Source organism: Bufo bufo, chromosome 1 (assembly GCF_905171765.1).
Source record: "Bufo bufo chromosome 1, aBufBuf1.1, whole genome shotgun sequence".
NCBI classification, from domain to species: Eukaryota; Metazoa; Chordata; class Amphibia; order Anura; family Bufonidae; genus Bufo; species Bufo bufo.
This window is the reverse complement of record NC_053389.1, coordinates 154,042,901-154,059,947: the sequence shown is the minus strand read 5'-3', so window position 1 is coordinate 154,059,947 and position 17,047 is coordinate 154,042,901. Positions and strand designations below refer to the sequence as shown.

At 47.0% G+C, this 17,047-nt stretch overlaps 1 protein-coding gene across 3 annotated transcripts in view; it reads left to right on the top strand.

Annotated features, from left to right (window-relative positions):
- The first annotated feature begins 890 nt into the window (after positions 1-890).
- The window catches only part of TMEM201 (transmembrane protein 201), a 40,930-nt gene continuing 24,773 nt past the window's right edge, over positions 891-17,047 (top strand). The window contains exons 1-6 of one of the 3 annotated variants that reach the window (XM_040430940.1): positions 891-1,037; positions 8,622-8,742; positions 12,372-12,566; positions 13,605-13,781; positions 14,054-14,397; positions 14,538-14,741. In XM_040430940.1, coding sequence (XP_040286874.1) covers positions 946-1,037; positions 8,622-8,742; positions 12,372-12,566; positions 13,605-13,781; positions 14,054-14,397; positions 14,538-14,741 — 1,133 coding nt within the window. In that variant the 5' untranslated portion in view covers positions 891-945. Of the gene's footprint in view, positions 1,038-8,621; positions 8,743-12,371; positions 12,567-13,604; positions 13,782-14,047; positions 14,398-14,537; positions 15,913-17,047 lie in introns of those variants that run through there. The other 2 variants (XM_040430933.1, XM_040430944.1) reach the window with 2 other exon arrangements.

Below are 17,047 nucleotides of genomic sequence, written 5' to 3'. Positions count from 1 at the left end.
GCGAGGGCTCTGCCCCCCAAAATGAATGGAGCTGCCGGTTTGGCATGCACACAGCCGCTCCATTGCTTTTTATGGAAATTTCGGAGATAGTGGAATGCTGCACTTGGGGAGCTCTACGGGAGTACGGCGCCGCCATTCTCGTGATCGGGGTACAACCAGAGGAGAACGTAGTATAACCGGAATACCCCTTTTAATCTGCACTTATTTTTTCCAAAGCGTTTGGATGAGTTTTTTTTGCTGTTACTGTAATGTTGTGCAAATCCACAGCACACACCGGTGTGAGAGGCCAGAGGCACATTTAAAGGGGTTGTCCATGCGAAGAGAACTGTTACTACTGCAACTACTGAGTCCAGAAGAGTCAGGGACGGTACAGGGCCCATGGGCACAAGGACATTACATGGATGCTTCTTCAGGGACCACTGAAACCCCTAATCTGCCATCCAATGATGCATATTCTGATAATCCGGCACGGAGCTGCTGCATAGCGGTTCTCCATCCTACCGAGAAATCCACACTATTCGATAATCCGTCTGTCCCATTCATGCCGGAGTAAAGGAAACCTATGGCAATTCAAACCCACGTCCATTGACTGCCGCCTCGTCACGGATTTCCCTGTCCTGGCGGATGAGTCAGCCGGTCTCAGCACGAGCCCGTCAATCACCTCCCCCTCCTCACGTACCCTCGCACGATCTCGGCCTTTCACGACTGACGCCCCCAGAGAACGGGGCCGCCCACGTGTGCGCCAAATTCTAAGCCCACCCACCAACGCTGTAGGCGCCGCTGTGATTGGCTGCGCGGTGCGGGGAGGCGGGGTTCTTAGCCCGGGTTAGAAGACGCTGTCGTGTTATTGGTTGGTTGGTTGGTTGGTTGGTTGGCTGGGGTGGGGGGAAGGGGCTCAGACAGCGCGAAGCACCGGAGAGTGAAGTCCGGGAGATCTGGCGCCGCATGGAGGACGGGACTCTGCTGCTGCCGCCCCTGGCCGGCCTAACCGCCACGGCCGGGATTACCGGGCTGCTGCTGTACAAGCTGCTCCGCAGGTGAGGAGACCGCGGGGCCGGGGCTTTGTTAGGTGAAGTAGGGGGAGGGGGCGTTAACTCAAGCAGTGCCGGTGTTCTGAGATATTTTCCTACCTCAGATAAGTGACAGCTACTAGCGGAATAGTGAGGAACGGAAGAGCAGAGGCCCGGGGGTGACCGGCAGCAGCCTCCATGTGCTGAGGGGAGTGCCCTTCTATCATGGGTCAGGGGCACTACTTGGGTTTGGGGAGTATACTATAGGCAGATATTGGGGTGTATGCAGTAGGGTGGTGCTGAGGGTGCCCTGTGTGCACACTGTCAGTGAGGGCTGGCAGAGCATTGTCTGGTGGCATAGTGGGCATTTACATTGTACACTTTAGGGGTGCAGTGAAGGGGGGACCCTTGTGTGTGTTTTGCTCCTGCTGCAGCCTCCCTACCTGTTCTGTGTGTCTTCAGCTTTTGCTGTTGTCATTGAGGGTCCGTTAAGGGTCGGGTCACAAAGCTGATCCGGTAGGCAGTTCCGCCAGAGTTCACCGGATCCGGCCTAGACGGATACTGCCGTTCACCACCGGATCTGCACGCTTTTCTGGCCAAAAGCGTCCAGGTTCTATTATGTCAATGCGGTCCTGTGGTGAACGGCGGTATGAGCACCGTGGCCTTCCCTCCGCTTTTCCTAACAACGCGTTCATCGGTCACATGGCCTAGGAGCAGCTTATTCCCATAGAAGTGAATGGGGCTGAGGGCGATGCCAAGAACAGCCGCTATACAAATGTACAGAACTGTGCTTGGCGAGCCAAGAGAAGGCCGTGCTGCTTAGTGGAGCGCTGATGCCTTCTCAAACATCTGATCGGCGGGGGTCCCAGGTGTTGTACCCCCACTAATCAGATACTGATGACCTATCCAGAGGTTAGGGCCCTTTCACACTTGCGTTGTCCGGATCCGTCGTGCACTCCATTTGCCGGAGGTGCCCGCCGGATCCGGAAAAACGCAAGTGAACTGAAAGCATTTGAAGACGGATCCGTCTTCAAAATGCGTTCAGTGTTACTATGGCAGCCAGGACGCTATTAAAGTCCTGGCTGCCGTAGTAGTAGTGGGGAGCGGTATACTTACCGTCCGTGCGGCTCCCGGGGCGCTCCAGAATGACGTCAGAGCGCCCCATGCGCATGGATGACGTGTCCATGCGAACACGTCATCCATGCGCGTGGGGCGCCCTGACGTCACTCTGGAGCGCCCGGGGAGCCGCACGGACGGTAAGTATGCTGCTCCCCACTACACTTTACCATGGCTGCCAGGACTTTAGCGTCCCGGCAGCCATGGTAACCATTCAGAAAAAGCTAAACGTCGCATCCGGCAATGCGCCGAAACGACGTTTAGCTTAAGGCTAGATCCGGATTAATGCCTTTCAATGGGCATTAATTCCGGACCCGGCCTTGCGGCAAGTGTTCAGGATTTTTGGCCAGAGCAAAAAGCGCAGCATGCTGCGGTATTTTCTCCAGCCAAAAAACGTTCCGGACCGGAACTGAAGACATCCTGATGCATCCTGAACGGATTTCTCTCCATTCAGAATGCATTATGATAAAACTGATCAGGATTCTTCCGGCATAGAGCCCCGATGACGGAACTCTATGCCGGAAGAAAAGAACGCAAGTGTGAAAGAGCCCTAAGTCTGTCAGTATGAAAATGTCTGAAAACCCCTTTACACAGTGACTTTATAAAAGTGGTCTAAGGCTACATTCACACGTCCGTGGTGTGTTGCGGACCCGCAAATTGCGGGTCCGCAACACACCAGCCCGTCAACCCCATAGAAATGCCTATTCTTGTCCGCAAGCTGCGGACAAGAATAGGACATGCTCTATCTTTTTGCGGAGCTGCGGACCCAAAATCGGGGCCGCACTCCGCAATTGCGGCTGCAGATAGCACACTGTGTGCTGTCCGCATCCATTACGTCCCCATAGAGAATGAATGGGTCCGCACCCGTTCCACAATTGCGGAACGGATGCGGACACATTTTGCGGACGTGTGAATGGAGCCTAAAGGTACTTTCACACTAGCGTTTTTCTTTTCTGCCACTGAGTTCCGTCAAAAGGGCTCAATACCAGAAAAGAACTGATCAGTTTTATCCTAATGCATTCTGAATGGAGAGCAATCTGTTCAGGATGCATCAGGATGTCTTCAGTTCAGTCTTTTTGACTGATCCGGCATTATTTCCCATAGGAATGTATTAGTGCCGGATCCGGCATTCAAAATACCGGAATGCCTGATCCGTCCTTCCAGTCTGCGCATGCGCAGACCGAAAAAAAGGTGAAAAAAATGAATGCCGGTTCAGTTTTTCCAGATAACACCAGAAATACGGATCCGGCATTTCAATGCATTTTTCAGACTGAACAGGATCCTGATCAGTCTTACAAATGCCATCAGTTGGCATACGTTTTGCCGGATCACTCTGCCGCAAGTGTGAAAGTAGCCTTATGCTACAGGCACATGACCGTATGTATTTTGCAATCCGCAAACCGTGAATCCACAAAATGCCGATACTGGCTGTGTGCATCCCGCACTTTCCTCGCTCCCTATTGTAGGCAGGGCAGGTTCTATATGAGGTTCTGCTGCACAGATGCGGACTGCAAATGGATGACCTCTGAGTGCTGTCCACGTTCTTTGTGGCCCCATAGAAGTGAATGGGTCTGTGTGCAGAAGGTCCATTATAAACTGAGGAGGGCACTTGATGGCCTCATGATCAGATCCCGCCATATGGAGTCGGTTCCATGAATCCTGTGCCTCTGCCACCAGTCCTCGGTATCAACTTCTCACCGACTTCCTCTAGAAACCGAACCAATGTCATTTATGTGGATTTTCCTTGCGGATTTTTCTCAGAGTTTACAAACCAAAAATCTGCCTGCGATGCTTGTGGATTTGGATACAGATTTGCATTGTAGAGCGTGAATTCTGCGCTCGTAATCCGCAGACCTTTGACATGCTGCAGATTTCAAAATCCACACCGCAGGTCAATTTCCGCGTGGAGACTTTCCACACCCGTGTAGAGGAGTATGAAGATGTCATCTAATTAGCTGGTGCTGAAATAAGGTCCATTCAGAGGTCCGCAAAACACGGACACCGGCCATGTGCGTTCTGCATCTTGCTGACCGCACATGGCCGGCCCTATGATAGAGCGTGTCCTATTCTTGTCCTATTTCTATCTTTTTTCTGGGGCTACGGAACTACGGATGCGGACATTACACGGTGTGCTGTCCGCATCTTTTGCAGGATGAATGGGTCCGCACCAGTTCCGCAAAATTGTGGAATTGATGCAGAGCCAGAAATACGGACATGTGAATGGACCCTTACGCTGTGAATTTTCCGCACGAAAATCCGTGGGTCATATGGACTGTGTGCATGTTGTCTTGTATGCACACATTTCATGCGGAAACTGTACCAGCGTACATGGGTAAGATTTTTAAAATCTTGTGCACATGGTGCAGAAATTGACCCGTGGTGTGGATTTTTTAATTTGCCACTTGTCAAAAGTATGTGCAGACTTAACCCTTTGATCTGGGGCCGATCTGCATCAACGGGTGTTGGTGTAAACTTAGGAAAAATCAGCGTGGAAAATGACATAAACTACACTGCGATGTGCCTGTGCCCTTCTAGCTAGTAGTACAGGGTGGCGCAGCTTCTGGGCAGTTGTCTTTCCAGCTGCCCAGGGATCTCTCCAGGACTTGAGGATGTCCTGACAAAGTCTCTTTGTTTCTTGTCATCCGTTTGTCGGCGGCAGGGCATTTGGGGACCAGTTGCTTCTGCACAAGTGTCTGGCAGATTGAGCCTTACTGTAGGACATGGGAGGAACGCTCCAGTATCCAACTTTTCACCACTAAAATCTGCTTGAGTGATTGGAATCTTGTGATGGTTTTTCCTTCTGAGTAGCGATGGTCCCGTTACTAGAGAGCAGTGTATTGTGAGCGCTCGTCTGACGGTCCCGTAGTCAGAGCTCAGCTCATCGGTCACATTGCTGACAGCAGGGCACAGCTAAGGCTACTTTCACACTTGCGGCAGAGTGATCCGGCAATCTGCATGCAAACGGACAGCATTTGTAGACTGATCCTGATGCGGACCCGTCTTACAAATGCATTGCAAGAACGGATCCATCTCTCTGGATATCATCCGGAGAAACGGATTTGTTATATATTTTTCTCACGTTTTTACTGGTCTGCGCAGACCGGAAGGACGGATCCAGCATTGCGGTATTTTTAATACATTTCAATGTAAATGAATGCCGGCATTCCGGCAACTGATCTGGAATTTTGGACGGAGATAATACCGCAGCATGCTGCGGTATTTCCTCCGTCCAAAACGCCATTCAGTGACTGAACTGATGCATCCTGAACTGATTTCTCTCCATTCAGAATGCATGGGGATAAAACTGATCAGTTCTTTTCCGGTATTGAGCCCCTTGGACGGAACTTGATACCGGAAAAGAATAACGCTAGTGTGAAAGTACCCTAAACCGTGGTCTGTTTCCCAGCTCCACCAAAAGAATTTTGACGTTGGCTCTGGATGTGAACGGGGGAAAAAACATGAAATAATTCTACTAAATCTACATGGAGCGACAATGCTAGTAGGAAAATGGTGTTCTGTGAGACTTCCCCTCTATCTAGCCTTAGTGTGACAGGAGGAGACGTGACCCCTACTATGATATTGACAATCATGTCCGACCCCGTAGTCGGGGCTGGAAAAGTTTCTGAAGCCAATGGGTCATGGGATCTTCTAATGGTGTGTAACTTTGATAGCTTGCCTGTTACAGAGATGATCGGTCCACTGTTGAAGCCTATGACAGTTCTTATTGTCAGGTCCCGAGAATTACGGACCCCCCCCCATGTGGCGCAGGAAGTCGTTCTTTATTATCATCCTGCAGGCTGGAACTTGTAAGCCGCATGGTCACGTTTGGGTCTGCCCTGCAGTTTCTTCATACTTGGCACTGACTGGCACAGGACATTGAATACCCGTGATGTGATATAATATAATGAATCCAATAGAGACCAATCAGTGTACGTCTCTTTAATCCCTCTGCGAATGTACATTATTGCTTTAAAGGGGTTACGGTTGTTAAGTTGTCACCTTTCAACAGGATAGAGCATAAGTATTAGATTGGTGGGGTCCTACTGCAAGGACACCTACCGGTCATGAGACCCCCATCAATCTAATAGTTATGCCCTATCCTGTTGATTTTCTCTAACTTTAAAGGGGTTATCCAGTAATATATATTAATGACCTATCCTCAGGATAGTAGACATAGAAGGCCACAGCAGCATATTCCAACGGATTCTTCTTTATTAGAGAGTTTCACAGCATAGTGTACAAAAAGGTAGCAACGTTTCGGCTAAGCTATGCTTAGCCGAAATGCTGCTACCTTTTTGTACACTATGCTGTGAAACTCTCGATAATAAAGAAGAATCCGTTGGAATATGCTGCTGTGGCCTTCTATGTCTACTATTCACTTGTGGACCGCGTTGGATCTGTGGTCTCTTGCCCAGCTGTTGCATGGTTTCCACTATTGCTCTGCATAAGCCGCATGTAGTGCTGCTCCTGAACCTACCTTTTTCCACTATCCTCAGGATAGGTCATCAATATCAGATTGGCGGAGATCCGACACCCGGGACAACAATTCTACCCATCTAACAGATTTTCCTGAACTTAGATATTGATTACTTATCCTCAGGCCATGAATATCGGATCAGTGGGGGTCCTGCGCCCACAGCAAGCTGTACAGTGGATGGAAAGCTCTGTAGACCGCGCAGTTTCCGGTGCCTGGTGTACTTTGCTCCTCTTCGCTGTTATGGGAGCTGATCTGCAATGTCCCAGCAGGGCCACTACACCGTGGATGGAGCCTTCTGCTTCCCACTCTGTCCCATTATAGTTTCCAGCAGTGGCGGCTGATTGTTCAGGGTGTCAGTAGCTGGACCAACCGATCGGATGTCGATGATCTAGAAACCAGAGGACTCCTGCAAGAGCGTTAAAGTCTAGCAAATTTGGGGACCTCAAGCGGCAGATTCAAGCGGTTTATTATCACTTCTGTCTTGTCTTTTCAAGTCTGTATAGCGCACAAAGCACTATATTGTTCATAGAAGCAGCAGCATTGCTGTCACCCCCTGCATGCCACATTGCGGCCAATCAGTTGTCCATGGGATTGTTCATACGATCGATCCCATCAACTAAACTGCCCGACCAGGGAGTCAGTTTTTAATTAAAAAAACAGACTCCCTGCTGCTTGAGCACAATGACAAGTGATTGGCCCAATTCAGCCAATCATGCCATCAACATGCAGTTTTGGCCGATGAACGGCCAACGTTTTCCAGCACGGGGGATTACGTTTTCAGCAGACAAGAGTCGGCGATCACGCTAGTTATTTTTTCAAACGTCCAGGATAGCCGAAACCTGCCATTTCAGCCGACTTTAATCTTATGTGTATGGCCGCCTTTAGCTGCCAATGATGTTGCCACAAGAGGCCATTTTCCCCTGTAACTATGGGTGCTCCAGTAACAGCGGAAGACTGTAAAAAAAATAATTATTGAATATACCCTAGAAGTCTTTTAGAACCTAACAGGGATGTACCGTTTAATGTGTACATTTTGGGGGCAGGCGGTATAGGGATACAAAAGCGCAGCACACGACACTTTCCATCTTGCATAGTCTGGTTTAAAAAATTTTTTTTTTTATAATGGAACTCTATGATGATGTATGGCACTGTATGGCATTAGTCTGAGGCATCCATTAACGCATACGTTAAATAGTTGGCAAAAACATGATGTGAACCCAGCCTAATACTTTATTTCGGTGTCAGGCAAATTAAAACTATAAAGTAAAATGTGATTTTTAACCTAAGAAAGTTGCATCAACCCACCACTTAAAGTTGTCCGACCCCGAAAACAAATTGTAATGAGGGGGAGCCCCTGGGGTCACTTGCAGCTTGAGGTTACATCTCCCATGAGGAGTAGTAGGTAAGTTGGACGACCCCTTTAAACAGTGGTTATTTAAGGCTACTTTCACACTAGCGTTAATGTTTTCCGGTATTGAGATCCATCATAGGGTCTCAATACTGGGGAAAAATGATTCCGTTTTGTCCCCATTCATTGTCAATGGGGACAAAACGTAACTGAACAGAACGGAATGCTCCAAAATACGTTCCATTCTCATACCAGAGAGCAAACCGCAGCATTTCCGTCCCGAGATGCGGAGCAAGACGGATCCGTCCTGACCCCCAATGCAAGTCAATGGGGATGGATCCGTTTTCTCTGACACAATAGAAAACTGATCCGTCCCCCATTGACTTTCAGTGGAGTTCATGACTGATCAGTCTCGGCCATGTTAAAGATAATACAACCAGATCCGTTCGTAACGGATGTAGACGGTTGTATTATCGGTAACGGAAGAGTTTTTGCTGAACCCTGCCAGATCCAGCAAAAGCGCTAGTGTGAAAGTAGCCTAAGAATGAAACTTTCTGAGGTTAATTCTTGGCTTTTTGTTTGTTGGGTTGTAAATGGGTCTGATGTGGGCATTTGATAGTTAAACTAATACTTATTGGTGGCGATAGGTGACACGTTTTGTGTTTTGCAGGAAACGGCCGACACACGTGAAGGTGAACTGCTGGTTCTGCAGCCAGAACACTGTGGTGCCCTATGGAAACCGAAACTGCTGGGACTGCCCCAACTGCGAACAGTACAATGGCTTTCAAGAGGTAGGAAGTGTCAGCCATGGTTTCTGTGGCTTGACTTCCCTGTAGGCTTGTCTAGATTCTTAATAGGACAGAGTGGTCTCTGCTTTAAAGTGGACCTTTCACCTTGAAAAACATTGAACTAAGTATGCTGCCATGGAGAGGCGGCGCCCGGGGATCTCACTGCACTTACTCACAGCTCACAGCCTGGGAGAAAAAACCTCCCAGGCTGTGAGCTGTGCGCTGCGATTGGCCAGCGCTGCAGCCTAGGAGAAGGAGACGCCCACAGGACAAGGGCAGACACCGCCTACTATAACTTAGTGAGCGAAGATACCGGAGGGCATAACGGGAGAACGGAGCGGCTCCCGGGGATAATAGTAAGTGCAGTGAGATCCCCGGGCGCCGCTCTCCATAGCAGCATACTTAGTTCACAATGTTTTTCCAGGTGAAATGTCCTCTTTAAAGTGGTACTCCCACAAAATTGTTTATTCTATGACCTGTTAAGCCCCCTTCAAGCAAGTGAGTCTGCACATCAGTCTCGCAGTGTGAGTATGCAGCAGCTCCCGTCCTGCCCACCCAGCACTGATGGAGTCTCATAGCATTATACTGATTTATGATGCTATGTAACCTGTACAGTTCTGGAATGTATTGGATAATGCTGTTAGTGTTATCCAATACATTCCAGACCTCTAAGGGTTACATAGCATCATAAATCAGTATAATGCTATGCGACCCCAGCAGTGCTGGCCCGGGCAGAACGGGACCTGCTGCATACTCGCACTGGAAGTCCGATGCGTGAGACTCGCTCATCTAAAAGGGGCCTTAGAAAGGTACATGATGTAAATTTTAATGAAGGCAATTATTATTATTATTTTTTTCCAGTGTCTGTATTTGTAAGTTATCCCCTCCCTTCTGATCCTCAGCTGTATCATGTGACCAACACTCTGACTGTCCAGATAACACAGCATCTTATGTGTGGACAGGAAGTCAGTTTCTATGGGAACCTCAACGTCTGTCTCATAGGAATGAATAGAGAAGTAACTGACTTCCTGTCCTGTGTCAGTTGGAGATCAGTGTTGGTCACATGACACAGCTGAGGATCAGAAGGGAGGTTATAGCTAACAAATACAGTCTCTTATAAGAAGATTATCTTCACTACAGTTTACATTATGTACCTTTCTAATGGGCCAGAGAATAAAGATTTGTGTGTTTCTTTAAGAGTAAAAGTAATGGATGACTTTAAAGGGGTTGTCTCATCTCGCCATTACTAAGGCGAGATGAGGCACAGTCCTGACCACCTCCTGGCTGGGAAACAGTTTCAGTACCTCTTATTGCCATGATCAGGACTGTGTCTCATCTCACATTACTAATGGCGAGATGAGAGAACCCCTTTAACAAATCCAGTACCACAACTGCCAGTGACAACTAATAATGGCCCACAAAGATCTTGGAACCCTCATGTGGAAGTCATCTGCTCTCCTGACTTAAAGAGGTTGCCCAGAAACAGTGCCGCACCTGTCCACAGCTTGTGTGTGGTACTGCATCTCAATCCTACTTCAAAGGAGTCCAACAGCAATACCAGAGCCAACCCATGGACAGGACAGGTCTGGCTATGTTTCTGCAAGAATTCCTATTTACAACCCCCATGTTGCCCCACGGTTTGGGCAGCATGAAGCTCCTAAAAGTTTTTTATATTTTTTTTTGGGCATTTCAGTGACATCGGAGCTGTAATTTGAGGTACCTGAAATCACATAGGAGATGGAAAAGGATGGAGAATCTGCTGCATATACACTGCCTGTCCAAAAAAAAGTCGCCACCTGGATTTAACTAAGCAAATAGTTATGATCCTCCTATTAGATAATTACTGCATGGGCGATTATCTTTCAGCTGGCAATAAGTTATTTAACCCCAACTGGTGCAATAAGTTGCTTCTCATTTCTTAAACAACTATGTCGAAAGACACATCTCGTGGTCGTGGAAAAGATGTTAGTCTGTTTGAGAAGGGTCAAATCATTGGCATGCATCAAGCAGAGAAAACATCTAAGTATATTGCAGAAACTACTAAAATTGGGTTAAGAACTGTCGAACGCAGTATTAAAAACTGGAAGGATAGTGGGGACCCATCGTATTCGATGAAGAAATGTGGCGTGAAAAAAATCCTGAATGATCGCGATCGGCGATCACTTAAATGTTTGGTGAAATCAAATCGAAGAAAAACAACAGTAGAACTCAGGGCTATGTTTAATAGTGAAAGTAAGAGCATTTCCACACGCACAATGCGAAGGGAACTCAAGGGATTGGGACTGAACAGCTGTGTAGCCGTAAGAGAACTACTAATCAGTGAGGCAAACCAGAAAAAAAGGCTTCAATTTGCTAGGGAGCATAAATATTGGACTTTGGAGCAATGGAAGAAGGTCATGTGGTCTGATGAGTCCAGATTTACCCTGTTCCAGAGTGATGGGAGCATCAGGGTAAGAAGAGAGGCGGATGAAGTGATGCCCCCATCGTGCATAGTGCCTACTGTACAAGCCTGTGGGGGCAGTGCTATGATCTGGGGTTGCTGCAGTTGGTCAGGTCTAGGTTCTGCAACAGTATGTGCTCCAAGAATGAGGTCAGCTGACTACCTGAACCTACTGAATGACCAGGTTATTCCATCAATGGATTTTCTCTTCCCTGATGGCACGGGCATATTCCAAGATTACAATGCCAGGATTCATCGGGCTCAAATTCGGGAGCATGAGACATCATTTTCACACATGGATTGGCCACCACGTGTCCAGACCTTAACCCCATCGAGAATCTTTGGGATGTGCTGGAGAAGGCTTTGCTCAGCAGTCAGACTCTACCATCATCAATGCAAGATTAATGCCACACTGGGTGGAAATAAATCTTGTGACATTACAGAAGCTTTTCGAAACCAATTGCTTGCCATAATCAAAGCTAAAGGCGGTCCAACGAAATATTAGGGTGTGTGACTTTTTTTTTTGGACAGGCAGTGTATAATGTCCCATTAAGCTGTGGAAGAGCATCCCTATATGTGTTGGGGACCTGTGAGTTTCCATGGTTACAGACAACAGAAAAACTCTCTGTAGTCTGATCTGGAAGTACCGCGTTAATGGGGCATTCCAGCATCCAGTACGACCGCTGCACAATGGATGGAAACTTCTGTTTCTGGCTTTGTCTGCTGTTTTGCTAGTAGTGACTCCGGAACATTAGTGGGGGTGAGAGGTGTCTGACCCCACCAATCTGATATATGATTACCTATGTGGAGGAAAAGTCATCAGTATATTAAAAAAATACGGAAATACCACGTTTACATTTTTACATGGGCTGATGATCAGCTGAGCAGACGTTCCCAGGAATGTTTGTTCCTGAACATTTCCCCCTTTTAACACCCTTCTGACAAATGCGCAGACTTATTGTCATCTGATCAAATCTTTTATGTAGGTATAAACGGGGTGTGCCGGGAGTCGGACCCACACCGATCTGAGATTGCTGACCTTTCCTCCAATTAGGCCATCAATCTCATGAAACTTGACCACCCATCTAGCTGTACCAGCTGTGCCCCTGTTTGTTTACTACAAGCACAAATTTAGAAATTGATGAGAAATTAAAATATGGTATTGGACTAATCATCCTTTGTCTGATTACAGAATGGTGACTACAATAAACCTATTCCGGCACAACACAGCGAACATCTAAACCATCTGGTGTCCGGTGGGAGCACAATTGCAGAAGCTACAAAGCCACAGCAATGGGTGAACTGTGGGACGCTGCTTTGTAGGAAATGTAACAATAATCAGAGCACCAAGATAAAGCAGCTGGCATCGTTCTTACCCAGAGAGGAGGTGGGTGAAATGTGTATCCAATCTATCTATATTGGAGTGGCGCAAGGGGTAACTAGATCCAGGGCAATATCATGGTAGGCTGATGCCCAGGAGGCTGCCCAAGCCCTCCTCATGGCCGCCAGACTGGTACATAAAGATCTGATGCTCTTTTGGTTTTGGCCCTCAGCATAGATACAAGGCTGGATACGTGCTGCCACCAGAGGGTGTTTGCTGCACGCTTGATGATGATGATGATTATTATTATTATTAATATTTCTTCAAACAGTAGGCAGTAAGCTCCCTCTAGTGGTGGCTGCAGGAAAAGAGCATGTTCTCTTTTAGATCTATACCTATAGAGGGGATTTGCAGCTTAAATTAGATCAGAAATGTGAACCTGTTTAGTGGTTAAAGTCAGATACTTAATTAGCTAGAAGAAAAGGGCAGTATCCAGCGTGCGTAAAAGTCTGCCTTTATCAACTCATGGTTAAAACCTTCTCCTGAGATGAATGCAGAATCAAGCTCATGGCTGCCATGATTAAGGCTTCATTCACACATCAGAGTTGGTCCAGTGATTTCCACAAGTGATTTTGAGCCAAAACCAGGTGCGGGTCAAAAACCATAATCGGTGCAGATGTTTCCCTTATACCTTATGTCTGTGGAGGCTCCAATCCTGGTTTTGGCTCACAACCACTGATGATGGAAGTCACTGACCAAAACACTGAAGTGTGAATGAAGCCTAAGACTATTTTTGATGGAAACTTGTTTGCTTGATTCTGCATTCTGCTTAGGAGAATGATTTAACCGCGAGTTGATGAAGGCAGGCTGACGTTTATGCACTCTGGATGCTTCTATTTATTTTTTATTTTTTTTCCCTTTGGATGTTTTTCACGTAAAGGATATGGATATCCGTGCTGTGCAACATGAATGTTGCGTCCTGGTAAGCTGGACATTTCTCTCTACATTTTCGGATATAATATGAGTGCTATTTTAACCCCTAAGACTACTTGTTGCACTGGAAAATTCCAAGTTTAGAAGGCAACTTTGTTCCCTGTTTCATAGGAGCAATATGATACGGAGATTGAAGTCTATAAACACCACCTGGAGCAGATGTACAAGCTCTGTCGGCCATGCCAAACCGCCATAGACAGTTATATCAAATACCAAAACCGACAGCTGAGGGCCATTATGCTAAACCAACAGTTCAAGCGTCGGGAGCAGGACAAGACCTATATACAGGTAGGTAGAAGCTGTACCAGACTGCATGAAGAGCAGTCCCCCAATGTATTTCCACTATCGGAATCGCTCCATTTACGAGCAGGGGCAGTTTTAATTGCTTGCTGCCCTGTATAGTTTATCTGTAGTCCATCGGGCAGTGGTAATTGCAGTGGTCTCCTTCATTGGTAAGTGGGCAATTGTTGCGAAGTAACACTTCCTTCCCAACAATCGTAGTGCTCATCTGTCAGTGTGATACAGCCCTAACCCATATTGCCATTTTTTTTCACCCCCAGAGCTCTTCAAACGCCTCATTCATTCGGATCCCTACCAAGGTTGTCCTCCTCCGCTGCCTCGCATTCCTGAGTTGCGCGTTCCTTGTGTCTGTTGCGTGGTGGGGCACAGGGGACCTTTTCTCTATAAAAGACTCTACAAATTTAGCTACTGAGGCCAGGAATGAGTCTCGCCCAGGAGATGCTGAGCGGCCGTCTCTTATTGAGAAAGTCATTGGAGTTCTGCCAGAGCATACACTGGAAAACCTGAACGAGGCTTGGTGCTTCGGACGCGACCATCAAATCGGCTTAGCGTTTCTCGGCCTCTTGACTTGTGTCTTTGCCATGTTCCTTGCCGGACGTATTAGGTCAGTTCTTTTCAGGGACCATCATTTTGTATAATCAATCCTTCTTGTTCTTTAGTGTCCCTATGTTAATCCCTATATGTTCTGCGTATTGATAAAGGTATTTAATGCATTATTTTATTTTGATCCCATGTTTATTCTAGGATGCGACGTGTTGACGCATTTGCCTCATTCCTCTGGGTCCTAGTGACGGGACTCTATCTATCCGAGGTGTACTTTCTGAAGGAATCTCCAAGCTGGATGGAGACAGTGAAGCTTGGCACCACTTCCTTGTGTTGCCTGGTCGGTCTCACCTCTGCAATGGCAACAAAGAAAGCAGTTGGTCAACGGAGACAGCGTCCTCGAAGGTCAGAGCCAGAACAGTGAGCCATGGGACCGGAATGAATGTCATTTCTCATTACTATTGATCCTCTGCTGGACCCGTAGCCTACTGTACTTTGTTGTCTGCAAGTAGAACATATCTTGTGGTCCTTCCTTTACACTTCTTGGTCTCTTCCTATTGGCTTTAGGTGTCATTATAGCCAATTTGCAGCTGCCAACCATACTACGTTGAGGACCAGTCACTGTAGATGTACTTGCTCTGAGCGTTTTCTTTAGTGGCCCGTCATCATTTTATTAAGGTTAAAGGGGACTTGAGAAATGTTGCTACTTCCAGATGCCAGAGGCTCCGCTGGATGTTTTTGTCAATGGGGCAGGGCTTCATTGTTAATATTTTAAACCTTTGCCTTTTAAGACAGCCGATCTTCATGTCAGGGTGCCCTCCAAGTGTAGAACAGACCGCACGTGGACTGAACACTGACCCATTATAGTCACTGGACAAATTCACTTGTCCAATTTTCTGCATGATCCTTCGGTCTGTGCTGAGAAAGTCGCAGCCTGCCGTATTTGGCCAGATCTCTAGACTCACTTGTTCAAGTGAATTGGTCCATGAGAAAAATGGACCTCACATGTACACCACCTTTTTTTTTATATTGAACCTGTCAATTTTTTATTTTATTTTTTTAAAGGTCGCTCGTCAAAAAGGTATTACTTTGCTATAACACTTTGGATGTTTAGGGTGCAAGGGAGATTACACTACCCCAGTATCATATACAGGAAAGCCATGTAGTATTACAGGGATTGTCCTATGACAAGGGTGTCCTACCGATCATTAGAATGATGGCCCGCGTTCCCTTTTTGAAGTGAATGTCACGCGCATCTGTGTCTGCTGCTCCATTCAACTCTCTGGGAATGGCGGAGTGCAGGTAACTAGATCATTGGATGCCTAAACATAAGAATTTTGGTTGTCCAGAAAATGAGTTATAACCATTCTGGGACATTATCTTTTTGTAGTGAATACTGATTAAATGAAGATATTTATTTCATTGGTGCTAGATTGATAATAATGAGATGATATCTGCTTATTAATAACTTATTATTGCTCACCGGTATCTGTTTTTATATTATAATTGGTCTTTAAGTGATTAGGTTGTAGAATTTAGCACATTAGGGTACTTTCACACTTGCGGGCAAAGGATTCCGGCAGGCAGTTCCGTCACCGGAACTGCCTGCCGGATACGGCAATCCGGACGCAAACTGATGACATTTGTCCGGTGTCATCCGGAAAAAAACGGATCCGGTATTTTTTTTGCATTTTTAAAAGTCTGCCGGATCTGTTTTGCCAGAACACTTAATTCCAGATCGGCACTAATACACTTCAATGTAAATTAATGCCGGATCCAGCATTCCGGCAAGTGTTCAGTATTTTTGTCCGGAGAGAAAACTGCAGCATGCTGGGAATACTATTTACTAAAATGTACATGTCAGGAAAGGTTCTCTTTAATGGCAGCGCAGTTTTGTGGTATTACATTCAAATTAGTTTTTTTGGAGGCAAAGTTCAAATTAAAAACTTACCTTCCTGAGACCCCCTAGTATCCAGCACTGCAGCACTATTCTCTGTGCCAGGCTGCAGCCATGACGTAATATTTTGTCTGCAGTGGTGATGTGCCCGTGTACCACACGTGACCACTGCACTCGGTCACTGGCTTCAGCGGTCTTGTGCAGTCTACAGCTAAGTGATTGGCTGCAGCAGTCACCTGCCGAGTGTGTAGGGTCACAGCCTTTTTCCGGAGTTTAATGTATTCATATTTCCAGGAAGCATAGCAGAGGAACTCCACAACAGACTGAAGATGCTCCAGAAGTGTTAATTTACTGGGAATGCAAGTATTTATTAAAACAGCCATTTCCAATGAGGTGACATTCCTCTTTAAATGAGGAGCTCGTCGGTGGTGAAACTACAAAGCATGTAATTGTAAAAGAAGCAACGCAAGTATTAGTTGAGTAAGGCTTCTTTCACACTAGCGTTCGGGGCTCCGCTTGTGAGTTCCGTTTGAAGGCTCTCACAAGCGGCCCCGAACGGATCCGTCCAGCCCTAATGCATTCTGAGTGGATGCGGATCCGCTCAGAATGCATCAGTCTGGCACCGTTTGTCCTCCGCTCCGCTCAGCAGGCGGACACCTGAACGCAGCTTGCAGCGTTCGGGTGTCCGCCTGGCCGTGCGGAGGCAAACGGATCCGTCCAGACTTACAATGTAAGTCAATGGGGACGGATCCGTTTGAAGTTGACACAGTATGGCTCAATTTTCAAACGGATCCGTCCCCCATTGACTTTCAAT